This window comes from Malaclemys terrapin, chromosome 4 (genome assembly GCF_027887155.1).
Source record: "Malaclemys terrapin pileata isolate rMalTer1 chromosome 4, rMalTer1.hap1, whole genome shotgun sequence".
Taxonomy (NCBI): domain Eukaryota; kingdom Metazoa; phylum Chordata; order Testudines; family Emydidae; genus Malaclemys; species Malaclemys terrapin.
The window spans coordinates 45,830,593-45,851,682 of NC_071508.1; the positions used below are offsets into that span (position 1 = coordinate 45,830,593).

General features: G+C 45.1%; 1 protein-coding gene across 2 annotated transcripts; it reads right to left on the reverse strand.

Moving 5' to 3' along the window:
- Nucleotides 1-4,976: 4,976 nt before the first annotated feature.
- On the reverse strand, nt 4,977-8,617 carry INS (insulin). 2 transcript variants are annotated; one of them, XM_054027176.1, is made up of 3 exons: nt 8,545-8,617; nt 7,146-7,401; nt 4,977-5,213 (listed from the first exon to the last, which is right to left on the reverse strand). In XM_054027176.1, the coding sequence occupies exons 2-3, from the start codon at nt 7,330-7,332 to the stop codon at nt 5,080-5,082; spliced, it is 321 nt and encodes a 106-aa protein (XP_053883151.1). In that variant the 5' UTR covers nt 7,333-7,401; nt 8,545-8,617; the 3' UTR covers nt 4,977-5,079. The 2 variants fall into 2 exon arrangements, with proteins under 2 accessions (XP_053883151.1, XP_053883150.1); XM_054027175.1 differs by having other exon boundaries at nt 7,146-7,358; nt 8,545-8,607.
- Between the last annotated feature and the right edge of the window lie 12,473 nt (nt 8,618-21,090).

Genomic DNA, 21,090 nt, shown 5'->3' on the forward strand with positions numbered 1-21,090 from the left:
CCTCAATGTAGTTACATCAGTAAAACCAGAGTACCTATCATCGGTGATGAATAAGATCAAGAATTCCTCATTTAAGAAAAAATAAGAATATACCAAAAACCTCAGGCCTTTTTAATATAGCACAAAGAAGAATGAAAGGGCACTGATTTATTTTTCCCAGTTGTGGGTCACCTTTAAAAATACAGTTACTCAGTGCATGAGACTCTTCACAATACCAATTTTTTTCCTCTCCCTAGGAGAGGTGGGAGAGCCAGGCCTTTCATAGTCTGAGGCAGACCGATGTAGCTACAGTTCAGTAGAATGTTCAGTAGATGTTGTGCATTGAGAGGAGGGGGAATGAGGCTAAGCCCTTGCTCTAGTGGGGAGTGTCCACTGCTACCAAGCAGAAGAGACACACCAGAGAAGACGGGTGGCCTTGTGGTTAAGGTGCCGAGCCAGAACTTGAGCAATACGTGTTCAGTTCCTGGCTCTGACCCACACTTCCTCTGCTCCCCTGAACTAGTCACTTAATCTGCTGGTGCTTCAGTTTCCCCCTCTGTAAAACAAGGATGATAACTTCCTCTCTCCCAACCTCTGTCTGATTAGACACTGCACTCTTTTGGGCAGAGACACTCTTGACACGTATCTGGACACCGCCTAGCACAGTGGGGTCCTGACCTCAGCTGGGGCTTCTACGTGCTACTGTCATACAATGAGTTAATGATAATGAAGACACTTCTCCTCTAATTTTGATAAGCACCTGTACAATGGCAATGATGCAATATACAAAGCTTCCCCTCTGACCCTAATGCCCGTCTAGGGGGCCTGCATGAGATATATAGCACCCCAGGAATGTTCAGGGATTTAAATGTGTGCAGCTGCCTTGATTTTTTTTTCTGGGCAGTCACTGTTCATCTCTGACAGCATGTAACAAAAATTGTAAAACTGCCTTCTCTCCAGGCATTGATATCTCACTCATTGCTGGGGTATCTGAGTGCTTTAAATACACAGGAATGTAATCCCAGGTACCTGAAAGTTGCTGATTTTGACTAGGAGCTGCCTTTCCCATCCCCTCTCCTCCTCTATATGCAAGCAGACTGTCTAAGGGAAAGGGGAGGGAGGAGGAAAGAGGGCAGTGGAAGCAGGTGAGAAAACCTTTTCTTGGTGCCCATGTGCAAGCACAAGAACGTGGGGGTTGGGAATCTCTTCTGGGAGGAGGAGGGAGGAATTCTGGTATCTTTTGGGTCAGGCTCTGTGAAGAGGACCAAGTGGGGAAGGTGCTTTTATTGGGTGAGCACCCAGGTTGAGCGTTCTCATCCTCAGCATCCAGGCTGGTATAGGTAAATCTGGGTCTCCCTGCAAAGCCCTTTGATGGGGCTTTCACCTGCAAAGCCCATGAAGCAGTGAGTAACTTTCCCCACCCACCCAGAACTGAGCTCATGCCAGCTATGGGTGAGGAAGGAGTAAGGAGGTAGGATTTCAGCCCCACAGTGGGGTGGGTCCTGGCCAAAGAAGTGGTGTATGTCCTTGGCCAGGAGGAGTTAGGGGGATGGAGGATTCTTGCTGAGAAGGAAGAAAAAGAATCTGCATTGTACTCCATGCTTGTGAGCCAAGATAAATGGGGAGACATCCTGCTTCCCTGTGGGGGCTTGAGACATCCCCCTCCCCACGCCACCCCCAAGCTCCATCTCACGAAGCAGCACTGGAGCAAGAGCAGTAAATAATGGTATAATCTACCTGTATTAGTGGGCCCCATGATCCCAGGGAATCTATTGCTGCAAGTCTGGCAACATTGTCTGACTTTGCCTGTGCTAAGGAGAGTGAATGACCAACTGCACAAGAGACGGTACATTCAGCAGCAGAGTGACTCATGAGGGCACTGGCTCGGTTCCGATTTCAAAGGAAGAGTGCCACCTGCTGAATTACCAATGCCACTTTCTGCAGCAAGTGTGCACTACTTGAGCTCTTCCCTCTAAAGCACAGCAGATCCTACAGGTTCATGGTGAAAAGTGACACTGTGTTGTGCTCCGGGTCACAATTGACTGACCTTGGACAAGACTCACTTAAGCAGGCCTCTTCCTCAGCTGTTTCTAAGGGGACGCCAATTTGTGTTTCTCTCTAAGGAAAGAACTACTCTGGCACCTCTAAATCCAGTCACTGAGGAGAGGAAAGTCTGCCTCACAAGGCTCTCTGTTCATGAAGTTTTCCTCCTTTGGGCTGTTTGGCCTTCCACATTTGCGAGTCGAGTCAGCATCAGAATCCCTCTTCTGTCTCTGTGGCTCCGTTTAGCGCTGCTCTTCTGGCATGATGGAGAGTGTGCAATTGCTGGAACTTAAGCTAAATGCCTGAATTTAATTAAATAACAGCCTTATCATTAGTAATTGCTCTTGGTATTTTTATTGCAATAATCTGAATCCTGGTGAGCTCACTCGGCATTAGCATAGCTATGATAAGTGCTTCTCCAGAGTCTTCCCTACAAACAAATGAAATGATACTCAGCCTGGCTTGGAGCTAGTTGCTGCTTTCAGTGGAACAGCCATGCAAAGATCTCGTCAGATCTCCCCAGCCTGGGGCTTGTGGCCTGAGTCTCCCAAGCACAACCACAGGCACCACAGCTCTATAGAATAGAGGCCAAAGAGATTTGTTTCTAGCCCAGGATGGTGGCAGCTGTAGGAGTGAGATGCTGAGACAAGAGTGGTCCTGGGGTTAAGGCACTGGATTAACCCCCCATCCTGCATGACCTTAGGCAAATCATTGAATTTCTTTGGGTGAAATCCTGTCCCTGTGAAGGGATTTTCACTAGAACTGGGCTTGAATCCTTTGTGGCTCAGTTCCCCATCAGTAGAATGGGGATAACAACATTGCTTTACCTCCCAGGGTATGGTGAGGATAAATGAATCAACGTCTGAGGCGGTCAGATATGACAATGATAGGGACCGTATAAGTACCTAGCTAGGAAGAGGTCAACTGGACGGAAAGTCTCATGCTGTTTGATTTTCCATTTTGTGCAGGTGTGCTTCCCACCTGCACTTCTGCCAAGGTGACCCACACAAGCCCACACTATTCCAGTCCTTGAACTTGTCACCACTTTTGCCAGATTGTGGTGGAATCTGGCAAACTAGGAGATTGTGGTGGAACTAGGAGCTGTACTCTAGGAACATATTAAAAGATGGCACGTGGGCTACTGTGATCCCTTGGTGGGAGACAGCAGTTCTGACATCTTTTGGGCCAGGTTCTATGAAGAGGACTTGGGGACAGGGTGAGGATGGGGCATCTGAATCTCTGGGAGGCATGTACAGGTAGAACCCATGTAGTGCAAGTTATGCTTGTGAGCCTGCAGACCAGTGAGGATGCTCTATAAAACAGCTGCTTATCAGCAATTTAAAATTGACCATTTATTGTTTTGTTTCAGGGAAGGGCTAGATCTACACTACCCGCCTGAATCGGCAGGTAGAAATCGATCTCTCGGGGATCGAATTATCGCGTCTCGTCGGGATGTGACAATCGATCCCCGAATCGACGCTCTTACTCCACCAGCGGAGGTGGGAGTAAGCGCCGTCGACGGGAAGCCGCAGAGGTCGATTTTGCCGCCGTCCCTACAGCGGGGTAAGTCGGCTCCAATACGTCGAATTCAGCTACGCTAGTCGCGTAGCTGAATTTGCGTATCTTAAATCGACACCCCCCTCCCCCGTAGTGAAGACCTGCCCTAATATGTCTCAGTAGCCTCCCTCATCTACTGAGCTCCAAGTGAAATTATCAGAATTTGTCTCTGAAAGGAAAGAATTGGGTTTCTTTTCCTGCAAACAAATGAAAAAACAGTTCAGTGGAGATACAGGAAGGAATAAAATGGATGCAGCCACCTTGAGGTGCTTGCTTTTCACTGAGTGGACTTAAATGTCCTTTACAAAGCGTGTCTTTCTCACCAACAGAAGTTGATCCAATAAAAGAAATTACCTCACCCACTTGTTTCTCTGGATAAGAGCAGGATGTTTAGTGCAGAGCACAGGGGGGAATGCAGTGTCACCCCATAAAAAGGAACATTAAAGTTAAACACCCTGAGTGCAAAAATAAGATGGGAATGGTCTCCCACTCATACAGCATTTGAATCTCGGTAACCTTGTTTGTTTTATTGAACCGAGGCAGTTTGGTGTAGGTGCCTTTCAGGGCTGCAGCTGAGATCAGATTAATCAAGAAATGAAATTCATGTTGTGAGGCAACAACTTATTTTGAGTGGAAGGGGCAGTATGTTATAAGGGTCAGGGAAATCCCAGCAAGGAACAGAAACAATTCCATGTTCCACATGGAGCACAGCTCAAACAGCACATTTTGAACACTGAGTATTCACTACAAATGGCTTGGGGAAACTCCTTTCACTGAAATTAGCTTTATATCAACTATTGGTTAAAGACTGTTGAAAAACAAACACATTTTTAATAACCATGAGCTACTTGTGGGCAATTTGCATACAGAAAGAGGGCTGGATTCACTTAATCAATTGTTCATAATAATTAATTTAACCAGTTATAGTTAAGAGATGACTCCACTCTTTGCTTATAGCAGCCTGAGCCCTGCTATCTTCTGCTACCTGAGTTCCATTTTCCCAGCAGTCCTTCTATATTTGGACCATGGACCTACAGAAAGTTGGTCAGTATCAAGTGTTGATGGAGATGGTATGAGAATAAGCTGCTGGCAAGACATGCTTCATCTTAAACCCCCTTTTACCACCCATCGCTAAGTCACTGATGGTAGTTTTCTACTACTAACCCTGACATGCCCAGTTCAACATTGCGTTCTCTGCTTTTAGGGCTTTTTAGATTCCCAAGAAGTCTTCTGAGTTGGGTAAAGGCATTATTACATAATGGGTGACTCCACTCCTTTCTGATCCCTTTGATTCAGACCTATCAGACTGCAAAGGACTTTTCAGACTCTGGATTCCTGAAACAAACATAGAGTAGGCTCCAGAGGCAAACATATAATGAATTACATAGCTCCTTGAGTAGATTCACAGCATTTTTATTCAATTGCTTTAAAGGTGCAATACCGAAAGTGCCTTTCTCTCTCACACACACAGACACACACTCCCCTCCATATTTGTCTCCTCTAATTGCAGTAGTTTTCCAGCTGGTACAGGGAGCAGGTGTTATGGCAGCATTGCTCAACGATTCCCCTCTTGTCTTGCTGGTATTCCTGTTGGAATGGCAGTTCTTCCACTGAATTCTGCAGATGGCCATTCACTGCCAGGAAAAAGAAGAAAACCTTGTGGAATTATATATAGAATTACCTTTGACTGTTTTATCTCAGCTGGGGTACCTCTTTATAGTGATCTGCATTTCCTGTATAGAGCTGATTGGAAAATAGGGGGAAACTGAATTTATTTTCCCTTTATTAATATTGTAGCATATAGAGACCCTGTATTTAAGGTGATCAGATGTCCCGATATTCTCAGGACTCTCCCAATATTAGGGGCTTTGTTTTATATACACAACTATACCCTGCTCCCCGGAAAGAAAAAGAAAAAGTGTTCCGATTTTTCACACTTGCAATCTGGTCATGCTACCTGTATTTCATGTTCCAACCAGGTTCTGTAATTCATTAGAGGGGCCATGCCTGATGGGTATTGGCAATACTAAAAGGGAGAGGGTGTGGAATTATTGTGGGGGACTTGTAGAGATGGAGAAAGATCTTCTGAGCTAAATGAGGTGCCTGGCTGGTAATAGACTATTGTAAAAATGTGCTGCTCTGTTACATAGAGATGAGTTAGGCTGGAATTGCAAATATCTCAGAAGGTCCTCATCTTGTGAGCCTGAGCAAACAACTACACTGCCCAAGGGATTGTGGGCAAATGTTAGTTGTGAGGTTGGATGTGTTGCCTCTTGAATCTTGAATAGCCTTTTCATCTTCACTAGCTGCATGTAGCCTAGGGATGACTGGAACATGGTACATATTTATGTTTGGTGAAAAGTTTTTTGGGGGAAATGGAGGACTTTTACAAAAAAAAATTCCAATTTTTTGATTAACTGAAATTTTTTCAATAGAAATATTTGGCTTTTCAATGAAAAACGTGGAAAACTTCACATGAAATGAAAATTTTTGCTTGGAAGAAAAAAAAAAGCAATTGTACAACTACAAAAGTTTACATGGAAAAATTGTGACCGTTTCCATTATTGCATCACTTTCTCCTGGCTCTTTGTTTGTCTTTGTTTAGTAGTTCTCTGGGGCTCTCTGTTTTATGTTTGGAAATCTCCTAGCACAAAGGGGCTTCCTGTTCAATTCAAATTTTCCAGCCAGTCCTTTTACTGTCAAACAGAATAGCTTGGAAACAAGCCCATTCACTCTGCACCTCAGTCAGGCAGATTCTACAGTGCCACTGGCACCCAAGTGAGCTCCTGATTTCGACACCATGACATTTTTGAATGGAGGAGCCTCTCTTCCCCTTGGAATGCACCTGAAATCTTGGGCTACCATGTAGACAAGCCTTGTCCTTCCTTCAGATGGTTTGTGCTCAGCCAACTGGCCGAGAAGAGCCGTGGTGCCTGTCAATACCACTTCCATGTCAGCCATTTGGCAGCATGAAGCACTTTATGAGCCCATCAGGAGCTGGGAATGGCACTGTTCCCAGCCCCTGCTTTCCAAGGGAGGAGACAAGTGTGAGCCTTCAGTGATAATTCCTACAGCATGTTGCTTTACTGCAGGACCACCCAGCCAGCCTTTGCGTTTTTTTTAAAAGCTTCATTTGAAATTTGATGTTCCAGTATTTGAACAATGGGGTCCAGATCCAGGCCTAGGATCGCTAGGCTCTACCACAATACACATTAATAATAATAATAATAATTAGCATCATTTATTTGCTTCATACATTTTTGCTCCATTGAAGAGAAGAGGGCTGCTAACATTTCAACAGCGTGCCCTGACGGACAGATGGAACTATTAAGACATGCTGTGCCCTAGTTTTCTCCCTGCCAACACTTGCAATACAGACTTCCCCTTTCCTCACCAGCCACCCTGTGATGGAGAAGCATCTTCTCACTATGATTCAGCAACATGCTTCCTACACATATATACATAGCCTGCGAGTTCCTGCATAAAGAGAAGTGGTTTGCAAAGGGAAAGAAGCTGATGTGAGCTGCAGGGGAGGCAAGTGGGACTGCTGGAAAGAACTGACTTACCTAGGGGCTGCTCGAGGTCCCGTCGGGCTTTGGGAGAGTAGAAGAAGCCCCGTTCTCCACACACCAGATAGAGGGCCTCCACTAGGTGTGAGCCACAGAGGTGCTGGTTGGCAGCAGCATGGCTGATAGGGGGGCCAGAAAGAGCAAGGAGGGCCAGGAGAGGCAGTGATCGGATCCAGAGAGCCATGACGAGAAGGGCGAGACCTAGGAAAGCTAGGAGGGGGAAAATGAGGCAAAGAGTGAGGGGGAGAATGAGCTAGAGACAGGGAGGGTGGGTAGGAGAGAGTTTAATATGAGACTTACGTCGTCGTGCATCTTAAAGCCTTTAATTCTTTTGGCAAGAGAGTCAATGCAAGGTGATGGAAGGGCCCCTCTAACAATCCCACAGAAGCATGGGTGAGAGGGTGCTTTATGAATCCCAGTCACAGGGAAACTTTGGTGCCTCCCATGTGATATTACATTAATAATAATACATTTAAAAAAACAGCTCGTACCCAGTACGTATGGAACCCAGTCAAGTAGAAAATGGCTCATGTCTAATTTATCGCCCCCTGGCCTCTTCCCCCAAAGAACTTGACTGGACCCTAAATGCCTGAGTATGAAATAACAGAGAACTGGTCTTAACTCCTGCACATCAGCCACAGCTTGGAGCCTCGGGGAAGAATGCCTATTATCTCCCCAAATCCTGGGGCAGCAAAGCAGTCAGGGCTCAGTGGGGCATATGGAAACCCCAGTCATATTCCCTACACCAGCGCTGGTGGGGAGAGGGCTTGTACTGTAGGAGCCACAACAGCACCTCTGCAGCAGCAGAGGACCCTCCTACAGCAGGATGACCCTTCTATGGCTAGTTATGTTAGTCATGTGGTGCTAGTTAGGGGATGGCTACTGCACACACCAGGATCTGGGGCATAGTCTTTTGAATGGAATGCTGCAGTCTTCTGCCATGTTAATCCCAAGGTGCACACAAAGGGGTGAAACAGACCTGATCAGGCAGCTTCTGCTTATCCATAGAACAGGTACAACATGTGCCACAGCGGTGCCAGCTTCCCTACCCATCCTACCAACGCATTTCAGCCAGGGCCTGGATAAGGAGGCAGCCCACAACGCCCAATTATAAGGAGCTGGTTTTTTTTTATTATTATTATTTCAGCCTGCATTTAGATGTGGGTTTCTCCCCCTTCTAGCAGGTTGCCCCTGGCAATGAATATTTTGTGGGGAAAACACTCAAGATGGACTTTCACTGTTGAGCCTCCGCGGTCACCTCTTCCCACTTGCCCACCTGTGCTATGAACATCACAAGCCAACACCTTTCACTGGCACTACATTCTCCTAAGAAAAGGGCTTGGGAAAAAAAACACAGAGGCTGAGATGATGGTGATAGAGAGGAAAATGGACTTACCTAACTAGGTGGCAGCAGGAGAAGAAATGAGGTCTGCTTGGAGAGGCAAGAGTTGCTTTATAGTGACTTCCCTATCCTCCTTTCACTGTATTTATATCCTTTTGCATTTGTCCGAACAACACAGAAATTAATCAGAGCTCCACCTTCTCAGCGATGCCCTGGCCAAAATTTTTGCTGCCTAGGCACATTAAGTCCTCTCTGCACAGTGTCAACAGGTCTTTAGGAGGGTTAAGATAGAAGCAACAGTTTGCAGTTTCCATCTCATTTCACCTGTAGCCTGTTTTCGCTTTGCAGAAGCTCTGCCTGGAGTTGTGGTGACCCTTTTAGCAGGAGATAATGCTGCTATTAAAGCTCTAACGATTACACTAATGCTGGGCAATAGGCACTGCCAGGATTGAGGGGGCCAAGTGGCTGCCAGTCTCAACAGCTGTTTCTGAAGTGTAAAATTAGACAAAAGCAAACATGTTAATATGTTAGGTTAATTTCAGCCCACTGAGTAACTGACGATAGGCCAAGCTGTTGATGAGACTGTGCTAGAGCTAGGTGTTAAAGAGGAAAGAAAACACTTCATTAGAGGGAAGGATATCTGTATCTCTCACTCACTCACACACATATATATATAAAATACCAGAAATTGGATCTTGGGCCCGGAAAACATTTCTGATGAAAATTTCTGCTGCCATGTGATTTTCTGTAGAATTCTACTCCATTGCTGGCAATTTTTAAATCAAGATTGGATGTTTTTCTGAAAGATGCTCTAGGAATTATTTTGGGGAAATTCTATGGCCTGTGTTATACAGGAGGTCAAACCAGATTATCCCAATGGTCTTTTCTGGCCTTGGAATCTATGAACCTCTTTTTTTTTTTTTTTTTTTAACGAATCAGGTTTCTTGCCTTCAGGGTTCCAATGGAAAACTTAAAACTGTGACCCAAATGTAAACCAATGCACTGGTGTCTGCAGAAAACCTGAAGGAATAGCTTGGAGAGGTGGGAGCTACCCCATTTATATTATTAGATTGTTAATTCTGAATCCTAATGATAACATTTAGCATATTATAATGTGAGGAGAAATTAAAATAAATAGAATTTAATATCAGAATGAATAATGGAGGGGCTATTGTATTGACTACATTATTCATAGTCATAAAAACAAAAATAAAACAAATTCACCATAAGATGATACAGAATTTCTACTAGAATGCTCCAGAACGTAGGGAGCTAAGTGCAGAATTTATGTTTCTCTCTCCTCAGAATATATGGGAGTCAGGAGGTTGCTGTCGTTCTAGGTTTCTTAGGAGTTCATATTGAATGCATAATGGCTGCTACATTTGCCTGTCCAGATGCTACGTTACTCTGGAAAGCACTTGTAGCATAAAAAGGTGCTATATAAAACTACACACTGCAGACAGGGCATGGGTTTTTTTTTATTATTATTATTCTGTACTTCCGTACTGGTATCCAAATGATACAAAATCAATAGGGAAAATAAAACCGGTGGACATCTCCGCTCCTCTTAAGAGGTTTATTACCTTTATGTCTCTATCGCACAGCAATAAAGGGAATTATGGAAGATAAAAAGCATGAGGAGTAGTTGTTTGGTTCATAGTAGAATACAGGGTGGGTGAGAATGAGCAAAAGAGAGACTGAAGGAACATCATAGGGAAATCCCAGAAGGAGTTATAGGTTCAAGTGCAACCAGCTCACATGCAGGAAAGCTACCAGACATCAGCAGAAACCCCCTATGTATTTCCAAAACCACAACTTGGATCATATCTTACTCAGGGCCAGTTCAAGGAAGTTTCGCGCCCTTGGCAAAACTTCCACCTTGCACCCACCCCCCTAGCCCTGCGACAGCTCCCCGCCCCCCCCCCCCCCGCCCTGAGGCGCCCCCATGGCAGCTCCCTGGGGAGCCGTGCGGCAACTCCCCACCCCCACTCACCTCTGCTCCGCCTCCTCCCCAAGCACGCTGCCCCCACTCTAATTCTCCTCCCCTCCCAGGCTTGCGGCGCCAAACAGCTGATTGGCACCGCAAACCTGGGAGGTGGGAGAAGTGGAGCAGCAACGGCGTGCTCAGGGAGGGAGCGTAGCAGAGGTGAGCTAGGGTGGGGAGCCCTGCGGCAGCTCCCCCCCCCGCCCTGAGGCACCCCCATGGCAGCTCCCTGGGGAGCCGTGCGGCAACTCCCCACCCCCACTCACCTCTGCTCCGCCTCCTCCCCGAGCGCTCCGCCCCCGCTCTAATTCTCCTTCCCTCCCAGGCTTGCAGCACCAAACAGCTGATTGGCGCTGCAAGCCTGGGAGGCAGGAGAAGTGGAGCGGCGACCGCATGCTCGGGGAGGGGGCGTAGGAATGCTGTAAAAAAAAAATTGGGGGCACCACTTTTTGGCGCCCCCAAATCTTGGCGCTCTAGGGAACCGCCTAGTTTGCCTTAATGGTAGCACGGGCCCTGATCTTACTTTTGTCTTCAGTAGCTTCCTCTTCTTCTGGCCTTCCTGAAACTCATCTTACTCCCCTCCACTCGATACAGAATTATGCTGCTACAATCACCCTTCTTTCTAATTATCTGATCACAACACACGCCTTGTCACTGACCACTTTATTGATTTGCTCTTGCCCATTGTTTCCCAAAGTGTTGGGCGTGGGTGGAACTCCCTGTTGTTCTCCAGTCTCTAGCTGGTATGGTTGAGAAGAAAACCTTCAGAACATGAAGTGAGTTGAACCGCTATAGAGATGTTTGCACCTGAGTTTGCGAGAGCCTGAAACAATAGCTCTGAGGTGTGAGATGCTCTGTTCATGTCAATGGGTGCTAACCAGATGCCAATGATGATACTTTAAATGTCAACACATTTAATTATTTCACTGCTCATCAAAGAAAGGAAAGAAAGCATCATACTATGTAGATCCACACCATCATTACACAAAGTATGTGAGGTCAAAAGGACTAAACAGCAAAGGGGCAGGGGGCATTAGTTTCATTTTCCTGAAAGTAAGCTCAACTTTCAAACACTGCTGTAACCTACCACAGCAGGTTGCAGCTTCTTGCCTCACCCTCACAATACGGCTCCAGCTACTGTACATCATCTGAGCTCACTTCCTCCTGCTCCCGTGCCTGCTGCCGCCAATCCACTTGTGCCACCCTCTTCAAAACACACTTTTTCTGCAAAGACCCACAGTAAAAGAAATGCATTTAAAAAATCTGGACTCCTTTGATTGGACCATCTTCTGGTATCCTGTTACACTATTCACTGGAGTTACAGACGCTCAGCATCTCTGAAATTCAGGACCTTATATCTCTTAATTCTCTCGCCTGTTTAATCTCGAAATTAAGGGCCTGATTGTCTTCTTACACCTGTATAAATCAGAATTCCTTTGAAATGAGTGGAGTCAGACCAATGTAAAAAATGATGAGAGCTGAATCAGTCTAAATTACCTAAATTAATGGCCTAAAGTCCTTAGGTAAGGGATCATCTCTTCCTCTGCTATCAGTGCTCTGTAGTAATAACTCCTGTTTGGCATTTTCATGTTTTTAGGGAATACAGTATCATGTGTTTGCTAAATGACTCTGGGAGCAGAAAGTCTTGTGAAAAGTGGCAACCCTCTGATACATGGATGGAGAGGGGATTTATTTACCCACATAGATCTAAGACAAGGTTATCAGTCATGTCCTCTGCTATAGATACTCTCTCTCTCTCTTTCTCATGCTGCCATGACATTCAAACAAGTTAACAGCATCTCTGCACAATATGTAACATTATCCCCATCAACCCCCTCCCACGGTCCCCCCAAAAGCCTTTTGATGCACTACTGAGTGACTTGGCAGCATATTCAGGCATAGGGGCTTGGGTGCCAGGAAGATCTGAGTAGAGTAAATTCACTTAATCAGGCCTGCTTTCCACTGGGCTATGATAGGGTATTACCTGCTTCCTAGAGTAAATCCAATGTTCAGGAGATTTTCAAAACCACAGATAGAAACTGGGTGCCTACCACATCTCTGTGTCTTTGGCAATCTCCCCCAATATACTGATCCAAAGTAATGAATCCCACAGCCTGTTAAGCTTCTGACATTATGGGTGGCATTGGCAAAAATACATAAATGACTTAGGAGCACAAGTCCTGTTACAAGTTAGATGTTTATAGTTCCCCCTCCTGCAATGTAGTTAGGTGTACCCTATCAATATACAGCACATCTTAGGCTCTTGAAGAACAATAGTTCACTAAACTGATTGCCTCAATAATATCCTATAGCAATGAGTTCCATAGGTTAATGGCAAGAGGTGCCATTTTAGAAAAGTGTTTCCTGTTTATCTGTTGCCTTAGTGCTCCCTTGTTCTTGTATAATTGGGAATGAGTCTCCGCTATGCCATTAAATATTTGCTTAGACTTTTGTTTATATCTCCTATCCCCTTGTCTTTTCCACACCTTAGAACAGTGTGCCTTGAGCAGAGGCACCGTGCAAGGCTGTCTGCTCTCAACCCTGCTCTTTGTCAGTTTAATCACTAGTGACAGCTATTAAGCATCAAAAGCATCACGGTAGGCAAGCCAGACCGTAAACTCTCTGGGTGCCCGTGACGGATTGCTGCAGAGAAGAGACCCGGATCTCTTTGTTTAAAGCCTCCATCCTCACATATATGGCAAACTCTGGAGGTTTTAAAATGAGCTTTGATAAGCAGGACCCTTTCAGCATCCTGATCCTTCCCAGAAAAGTCTGAATGCAAGAGGTGGGTGAGAATGAGCAAAAGAGAGACTGAAGGAACATCATAGGGAAATCCCGGAAGGAGTTATAGGTTCAAGTGCAACCAGCTCAGATGCAGGAAAGCTACCAGACATCAGCAGAAACCCCCTATGTATTTCCAAAACCACAACTTGGATCATATCTTACTCAGGGATGGTGCAAGGAAGTTTCGCCACCTTGCACCGACCCGCCCAGCCCTGCGGCAGCTCCCCGCCCCTCCTCCGCCCTGAGGCGCCCCCTCCCCATGGCAGCTCTGTTTTTACAGATGGGGGGGGGGAAAATGATTTGGGGGAAAATTCAAAATTTTGAAGTTGTTTTGGAGTTCAAAATAGACCCATTTTCCACTTCTTGTGAAAACTTTCTATGATTTTTTTTGCCCAAAAAATCATTATCAATTATATTGCATTTCAAACATAGGCTTTCAGTGAATGAAAAATATCAACAATGATTCTGATATAAATTTCAATAAAATGTTGATAAAAATATTCTGAAAAATTTTGTGCAAGAAGGATGGTGTCAATGAAGACAAATTTTTGCAAAAAGTTCAAAGTTTGAAAGAAGGCCATCTTTCAATGAAAGATGTCTGAAAAATCTCGACCAGCTCAGTCAGTTTCATTGTGGGGTGAACCTACCCCTGGATCATCACTTAATTAGATGGAAACGGGCCAATGTCATAAACATTTCTTTGATTTTTAGGGCAGATTTGAACAGTGTGTTCAAACCCCCTGCACCGCCCCATCCTCTGGTCATTTGGACAGAAGAACATGCTGTGGGGGGTTGAGAAGGGTTGTTGAACTGCTCATGACTTCTGCCCTGTGTGACATAGTTTCAAGTCACGTCCAGAGCTGATATCTTCCAGCAAGACTTGTGCCTCCCCCAACCCTAAGTGCTTATATCAATGGGAACTTGGCTTAGGCAATCCTCAGCGTCGTGTAATCAGGTTTTACAGTCTGTTGCCAGCACAATAAATCCTTTACTACAGTAGATGTCTAGCATTTTCGAACGCTGTCCTGAAAAATAACAGGACTATTATGGGGGAACTGGTTAACGATTACAAGTTTGTGCAAGTTCTACTGAAACCAAAGGTCAGATTCAGGGATGAACAAGTTCTCAGTGAGTAAACCAATCGGTACCACAAGTCACACCCATTGCTTTAGCTGCCTCACTTGTATTGTGTTCACTGTTTGGGCTGCCCTGTCCCCATGCCACTGCCAGCTCTCTCACCAGCCTGATCTTATCACGCTGCTGTTTAACCATGCCCAACTGTTTTTTGTTTTAAATGGAGATATCCTATCTCCTAGAACTGGAAGGGACCTTGAAAGGTTATCGAGTCCAGCCCCCTGCCTTCACTAGCAGGACCAAGTACTGATTTTGCCCCAGATCCCTAAGTGGTCCCCTCAAGGATTGAACTCACAACCCTGGGTTTAGCAGGCCGCTGCTCAAACCACTGAGAAATCCAAACTGAGAGCAGATGGGTCAGTGATTGTGAAGGATATGGATCAGCAGTAAAAACGGAAGCCCTTTCTCCATTAAACAGGTACAGAAGTTCAGTCCTTGGCAGGCTGATTAGTCAGTTGCTCTGTCAGCTGTGATTATGGTTTCTGTAATATGGACACCTTTCTTATTGGAAATGGGGCAGAGACCATGGACTCATTCTCTCTAGGGATCACCTGTTGTTGTCGTCGTCTTCTTTTTTTTCAATTGTGGACGAATTCATTGTCTATGAAACCCATAGCAGCTGAGCTAGGCATAATGCATGCGAGCACTGTTTGAACTTTCCACAGACCTTTCTGCCACTGCATCTTCTTACTGAGCCAGCAGCAACAGGGCCTCTCAAGATGTTCATAAAGATCAGAAGTGTTGTGTAGCAGCTTTTATGATATCCACTTAGCAAAGGAAATAACAAGCCAACTCATAACCGAGATCTAATCTGGATCTGAAGCCAGGGGTCTGTTTCTCTAGCTGCAGTATGCAAGTAAATCCCCTTGCTGTCAGTGGCAGCTGCTTTGTATCTGTGGTGGGAAAATAGAGCTTCCGGGAGTCCAACAATGAAAGGCCAGTCCATCAATTCACAGTGCCACCCAGCACCCATATTCTGTGTCATTCTGCATGTGCTGCTCTCTCATACTAAATCCTTATGCTCAGCATAATCAAAAGAGGAGATGAGGATGTAATGTAGTCTAGAGGGTAGGGCACTGGCCTAGGAGTCAGGAGGTCTGTTCCCAAGGTCCCACAACACAGAGGGGAAGTTGTTTCACCTTTATCCCCTCCAATCCTGTGTTCCATTAGACTGGAAGCTCCAGGGCTGTTTCTCACCATGAGTTTGATTAGCTTCCTATAGCTCATATTAAATCCTCAGCACATCATACAATGGGGCCGCGGTGTGCTACTGCATTACACACAATAACAAACAGATCAGGAAATGAGGGAGCTGCAGTGGAAACGCAGGGTGAATTGAGAGCAAGAAGGGGATGTAAATACAGGATTAAAAGCCCGTGGTATCCGAAGAGGGATGTAGCTTCAGCCTGCAGGTGTAGCAGGGAATATCTGTCTGTGTGGGAGATATGGAGGCAGAGAGCTGAAGAGCAGTGGTGGCGAGCTATAAAGGCTTATCTGGAGCCGTACAATGAGAGAGATCATTGCGTCCAAAGGGACATTGTGCAAGCTAACAAGGACTTCACTCCACTATCTGGGATAAAAGCAATCCAGCTTGTTTCTAGAAACTAATCCAGGCTGTCAGCCAGGCACACCTCTTATGGGCTGACCTGATCTTCCCTCCAGCTATGAGGCCAGAGGAGCAATATTGCTACCGGGCTGGATTTCACAACTTTCCAAGCTCCTCCGGGCAGGGAACTTTGTCTTGTTCTTTGTTTGTAGGGTGTAGGGTGACCAGACAGCAAGTGTGAAAAATCGGGATGGGGGTGGGGGGTAATAGGAGCCTATATAAGAAAAAGCCCCAAATATCGGGACTGTCCCTATAAAATCAGGACATCTGGTCACCCTAGTAGGGTGCCATCCACAGCAATGGTGCCATAGTATAAAATCGAGAGCCTGATTCAAAACTCAGTACAGTCAACTAGACTTTCCCCTGGGTTTTGTATCTGATTCTACCATCAGATCTGATCTGTTACAAGATTGCTAGAGAAAGGAGATATATCTGTGTATATCAATAGGTAGCTAATGAACATAAGGAGTACTGGTACCTAAGAATACATTGCATTGTTCATAAGGCAGAAGGTTCAATAAAGTGGTTGCTATACACAGCACATGGCTTCTTGACTCCAGCTCTTACTATGATTCCTTCATCCAACGGTGACATTGTAGCAGGGAGGAAACAATTGGCCCAGTTCCTTCATCCCTTTTCACATCCCTGGGAGCTCAGATGATTCTACTTTCCATCCACACTTCCCTCTTTGGTTAAGCTTCTCCACATGTGCTTCTTTCTAAAGTAATAAAGTAGAAGATTGTGTTGTTTGTGATGGAAGATTCGATCATCTAGGAGGCTTGTAGTTTAAGTTAAGCTTAAGGTCAAGTGTAGTATTTCTTATTGAAAATAAGTCAGTTTGCCCTTCAGCATGACTTTAAAGACCATTGTGTCGACTGGATTTCTTAATAAAACCTAGGTCTGTTCATTTTTCATCAGCAGATCTCAAAGCACTTTACAAAGAAGGGTCAGGGACATTATTTATTCCCATTTTACAGATTGGGAAATTGAGATACAGGGAGGGGTGGCTGCTGTTTTGAGGCTTGTGCCTGGAATTAGTTTATTTTATCCATAACTTTCTTTATCATCAGTTACACTTAACTCTTGAATAGCCCCTGGCCCTGTGAAGCACTATGAGGTTACAGAAGAGTTAATTCTCTCATGTGTGTACACACACAGAGAGAGAGACCCGGGTCTTTAAGGCATTCCCAATTATTCTGGAAATCTATCAAATCCCTTGGGGGTTAGATACCAATAATAATCACTGGATAAGTGGATTGTTTTGAGCACTTAAGGCTTAGAGGCACAGCAGTAACTGGTGGGTAGATTTTGACTACTGGTTTATTGGTACCTAGACAACGAGGTGTAAATCCCACTGATAAGCACCCTTAGTATTACAGGGTCCACAGAAACTAAGCCAGTGATAGGCTGGAGAGTGGTTTGGTTGGAGACAGGCACATGAATCTCTAGGTTCTTAGGGGAGCTAATTAGTGGAGAGCTGGTTCTCTGCTGTCCCTCTCACAGGGGCTGTCAGCTGTGCAGCCTGCATCTGGTGCTTCAGAATCCCTCTTGCTCGCACTGTGGTGTGGAAGTGACGCGAGGCACTGGGCTATCACTACCAGTGGGGGCTCTCCCGACTTGCTCCAGCTGAGGATCTGCTCCTATTAGTTCAAAGTTACCTCCTCTCAGTTCTTATCAATGTTTAGAAAGAAAGCTCCAATCTGTTCGTTAGTGGTTTGGCCTTAGCTATAAATCGAGGGGCCCGGTACTTTGCTTTGACATTGTTGTCCTTGTTATCTTGTCTGTGCCCCCAAAGGGAGGCAGAAGAGTTATTTAGGGCTGACCTCAGTGGAATAAGAATGAACAACTCGCCTTTCTCACTATTTTTCTCTCTCTCGGGTTATTGTTTGTTACATCAGATCATCAGAGCAGGATATCTAATACTTCCCAGGCCATAAGATTATTTTTTAAATCATTTCATTGCTCAGTTACCAAGTGTGTAGACATAGTAAATCACCGTAAATAATAAAAGGGTAAGAGCGTTTAACAGCAAGGATAAAAATGGATCTTACGTCATTGTTTCTCCAACAAGACCAATTAAGATGGTTCCTGCTTAACTCTGAGTCACCAATCTGCCATCCCTTTGGCTCACATCTCAAAAAGCACCTGTGTTTCATTCCTAATTAGCACTGCTAGCATCCCTCTGGCTGAATCTTTAGTGTGTTATATAGTAATGTATGTACGCAGCTCTCTCTTTGTCAATGCGGGGCAAACCTCTAAAGGTTTGGAGGTTGGGTTAGGGTTGGATCCAGGGTTTGACACTGGGAATTTAGATCTGGATCCAAGCTCTTCAAAATTCTGGGTTGTTCAGTGCCAGGGTTTGTTTTTTTGGATGGTGGGGGGAGATGGATCCATCTCTAGTTAGGTTTTGAAAGCTGCCCATGCAAAACTCCTCCATTCACAGTGGAGCACAAACATGACTTGTGCTTGTACAATACCCAATGAGTATATGTAAGCCAGGATTTGTGTGCACATATTGACGTGGTCATGCACAAATCCTGATTTGTATCTATGCAAGGCAGGCATATATAAAAAGGGTGTGCAGGTTTGAACATTCGGCCCCCAACCGCTCATTTTATTAATCTAAGTCTACGAAACCGGCAGTATAATAATTGTAATGTGTTTGCTTAGTTTGTAATGGAAGTTGTATGTTGAGAACTCAACAACGCCATAGAATCATAGAATCATAGATTATAGTACTGGAAGGGACCTCGAGAGGTCATCGAGTCCAGTCCCCTGCCCGCATGGCAGGACCAAATACTGTCTAGACCATCCCATATCAGTATGACTTCTGTTTTGTAGTCAGTGTTTATATATTTTTAACCATGAATCCCTTATGTGATCTCGCCAAACCTAGTTAGTCAGCAAAATGGGGCTCAAAATCTCTCAATCAAGCATTTTCATGAGATATTTGATACTTCCTGCTTTTGGCCAAGCCTGAAATAGCACAAGACCAGCTTTTCTATAGGACTTTTGCTTTCAGTCCCAAACATAATAATGCGCAGCTGCAAAGGAGCTGGACTATTGAAAACTAATAAAGAAAAGTACAGAACATTTTTTTTGCCTGTCTCCCCTTCCCTTCCCCCCCCTCCCACCCCTCCCCCCAAAGAGGTTGATTTGCGCTTGATTCAAATTTTGGGTGATGGTTCAGGTCTGTTCTTATTTTATCCAAATCAATTCACAGGTGCTTATGTGAAAACACAAACATACCCACACCAACAGTGTGACACACATTAGGCAGAGCTTCAGTTCAACTGCCATTGTGGAACAGCAAAGCCAGCTGTCACCATTTTTTCTAAAGCTGTCACTGAAGAATAATACACAATTATTATTAAAAAAAAATAGTACTTGGACCATGTTTTGTTTGCTAAAAACAAAGCATTTCCTAGGAAATACTTTAGATATTTTCAGGACAAAATCCTCTTTAATAAAAACCCGAAACATATAACTGCACTGATTTGTGCAGTGATTTGAGTCTGATCCAAAGTTTGTCATACTCAACAAACTGATTCAACAAGGTACATGCCTCTTTTCTCTATATATAATTTCCCACTTATACTACCACTGGTGTGGCTCCTCTGGTGAGCGCACTAATGTACACAGTGCTGTAGATAGCTGTTGCTGTGTTAACCACCGGCTTGTCTGTATCTCTGCTCAGAGCAGGTCTAGACATAGAGAGTAAAACTGCAGCAGCAGCAGGTGCATTTTTCATCCCCATCAAAATCACTTTGTGTTACAGTTAATAACATGTGTTGGTTCCTATACAAGTGCACTTGTAATGACGTCCCTAGGCTGTTCATGGTCATCCCTAGATAATCCCTAAGTCATCTGTGAGGATTGAACCCTGGACTTCTGGATCTAAAAGTAGAAGCCACCAATGTTTGAGCCAGAATACCAACCCCATTAGTGCTGAGACAGTAATAGACTCACAAACCACTCCTGGGCTCATGCTAGTGTTCTAAAAATAGCTGTGTAGATGGCATTTTGAAGTTGTGGCTTGGGCTAGCTCTGGACGCGGAGTGGGCTTCAAAGCCCGAGCTCCAGGGTAAGCTGCAACTTCAAAATGCTGTCTGTCTATACAGCTATTTTTTAGAGTGGTAGCACAAGCCCAAGTCTGCTGACCCGGATTGGGAGGCTTGCTGCCATTGGCTGTATAGACATACCCCATGTGGTTTAGCCCCTAGAGATGGACAAAGAGACACAGTGGCTAAGCTAGCACTCCTACCATTACTAACACCACTGGGGCTGAACTTGTGGTAGTAATAGTGGGGAATTTAAGAAGGGGAAAAGGATAGTGAAGGCAAGGCTGAAGCAAGCTTCTGTTTGGTGTTTACTACTAAGAAAAAAGACATCTCCACTAATGCAATATGAGTAACTGTGCAATTAATAACACCTTGTGAAGGCAACAAATAAGCCTGTTCCCTAGGATACAATGGCTCACTAAATCAATGTTCTGTATAAGCAGGGCCAGCTCCAGGCACCAGCTGAGCAAACAGGTGCTTGGGGCGGCCAAGGGGAAGGGGCGGCACGTCGGGCTCTTCGGCGGCAATTCGGCGGAGGGTCCGGGTCCCTCTCCGAGGGAAGGACTTGCCGCCGAAGAAGAAAGCGGCACGGTGGAGCTGCTGCCGATCGTGATCGCAGGCTTTGGGGGGGGGGGGGGGTTCGCCGCTTGGTGCGGCAAAAACCCTGTGTATAAGGGACAAGTCGGAGATCTTTTGCCTTCTCAGATCCTTGTTATGTTTGTGTCCTACCTGCAGATATGGGGCCTGGTCTCAGTTTGGAAATGAGAAAAGACACAGAAACCAAACCCAGGATGCTAGACCAGAAATATAATCTTTATTATTAATAATATGTGAGCAGCAGCATGAGTTTGAAATGAAAAATAAATTGTTTTTCTTTACACAGACAGACAGATCCATCCACAGCAGCAGCAACAACAGTGAGAGAACCATTCATCAAGGCATTAGTATACACAAATATCAGTGAATAAACTAAAGGCTGAATCAGATGAAGGCTTTGTATCTTCCTCCTCCTCCCAGCCCCAGAACTCCTC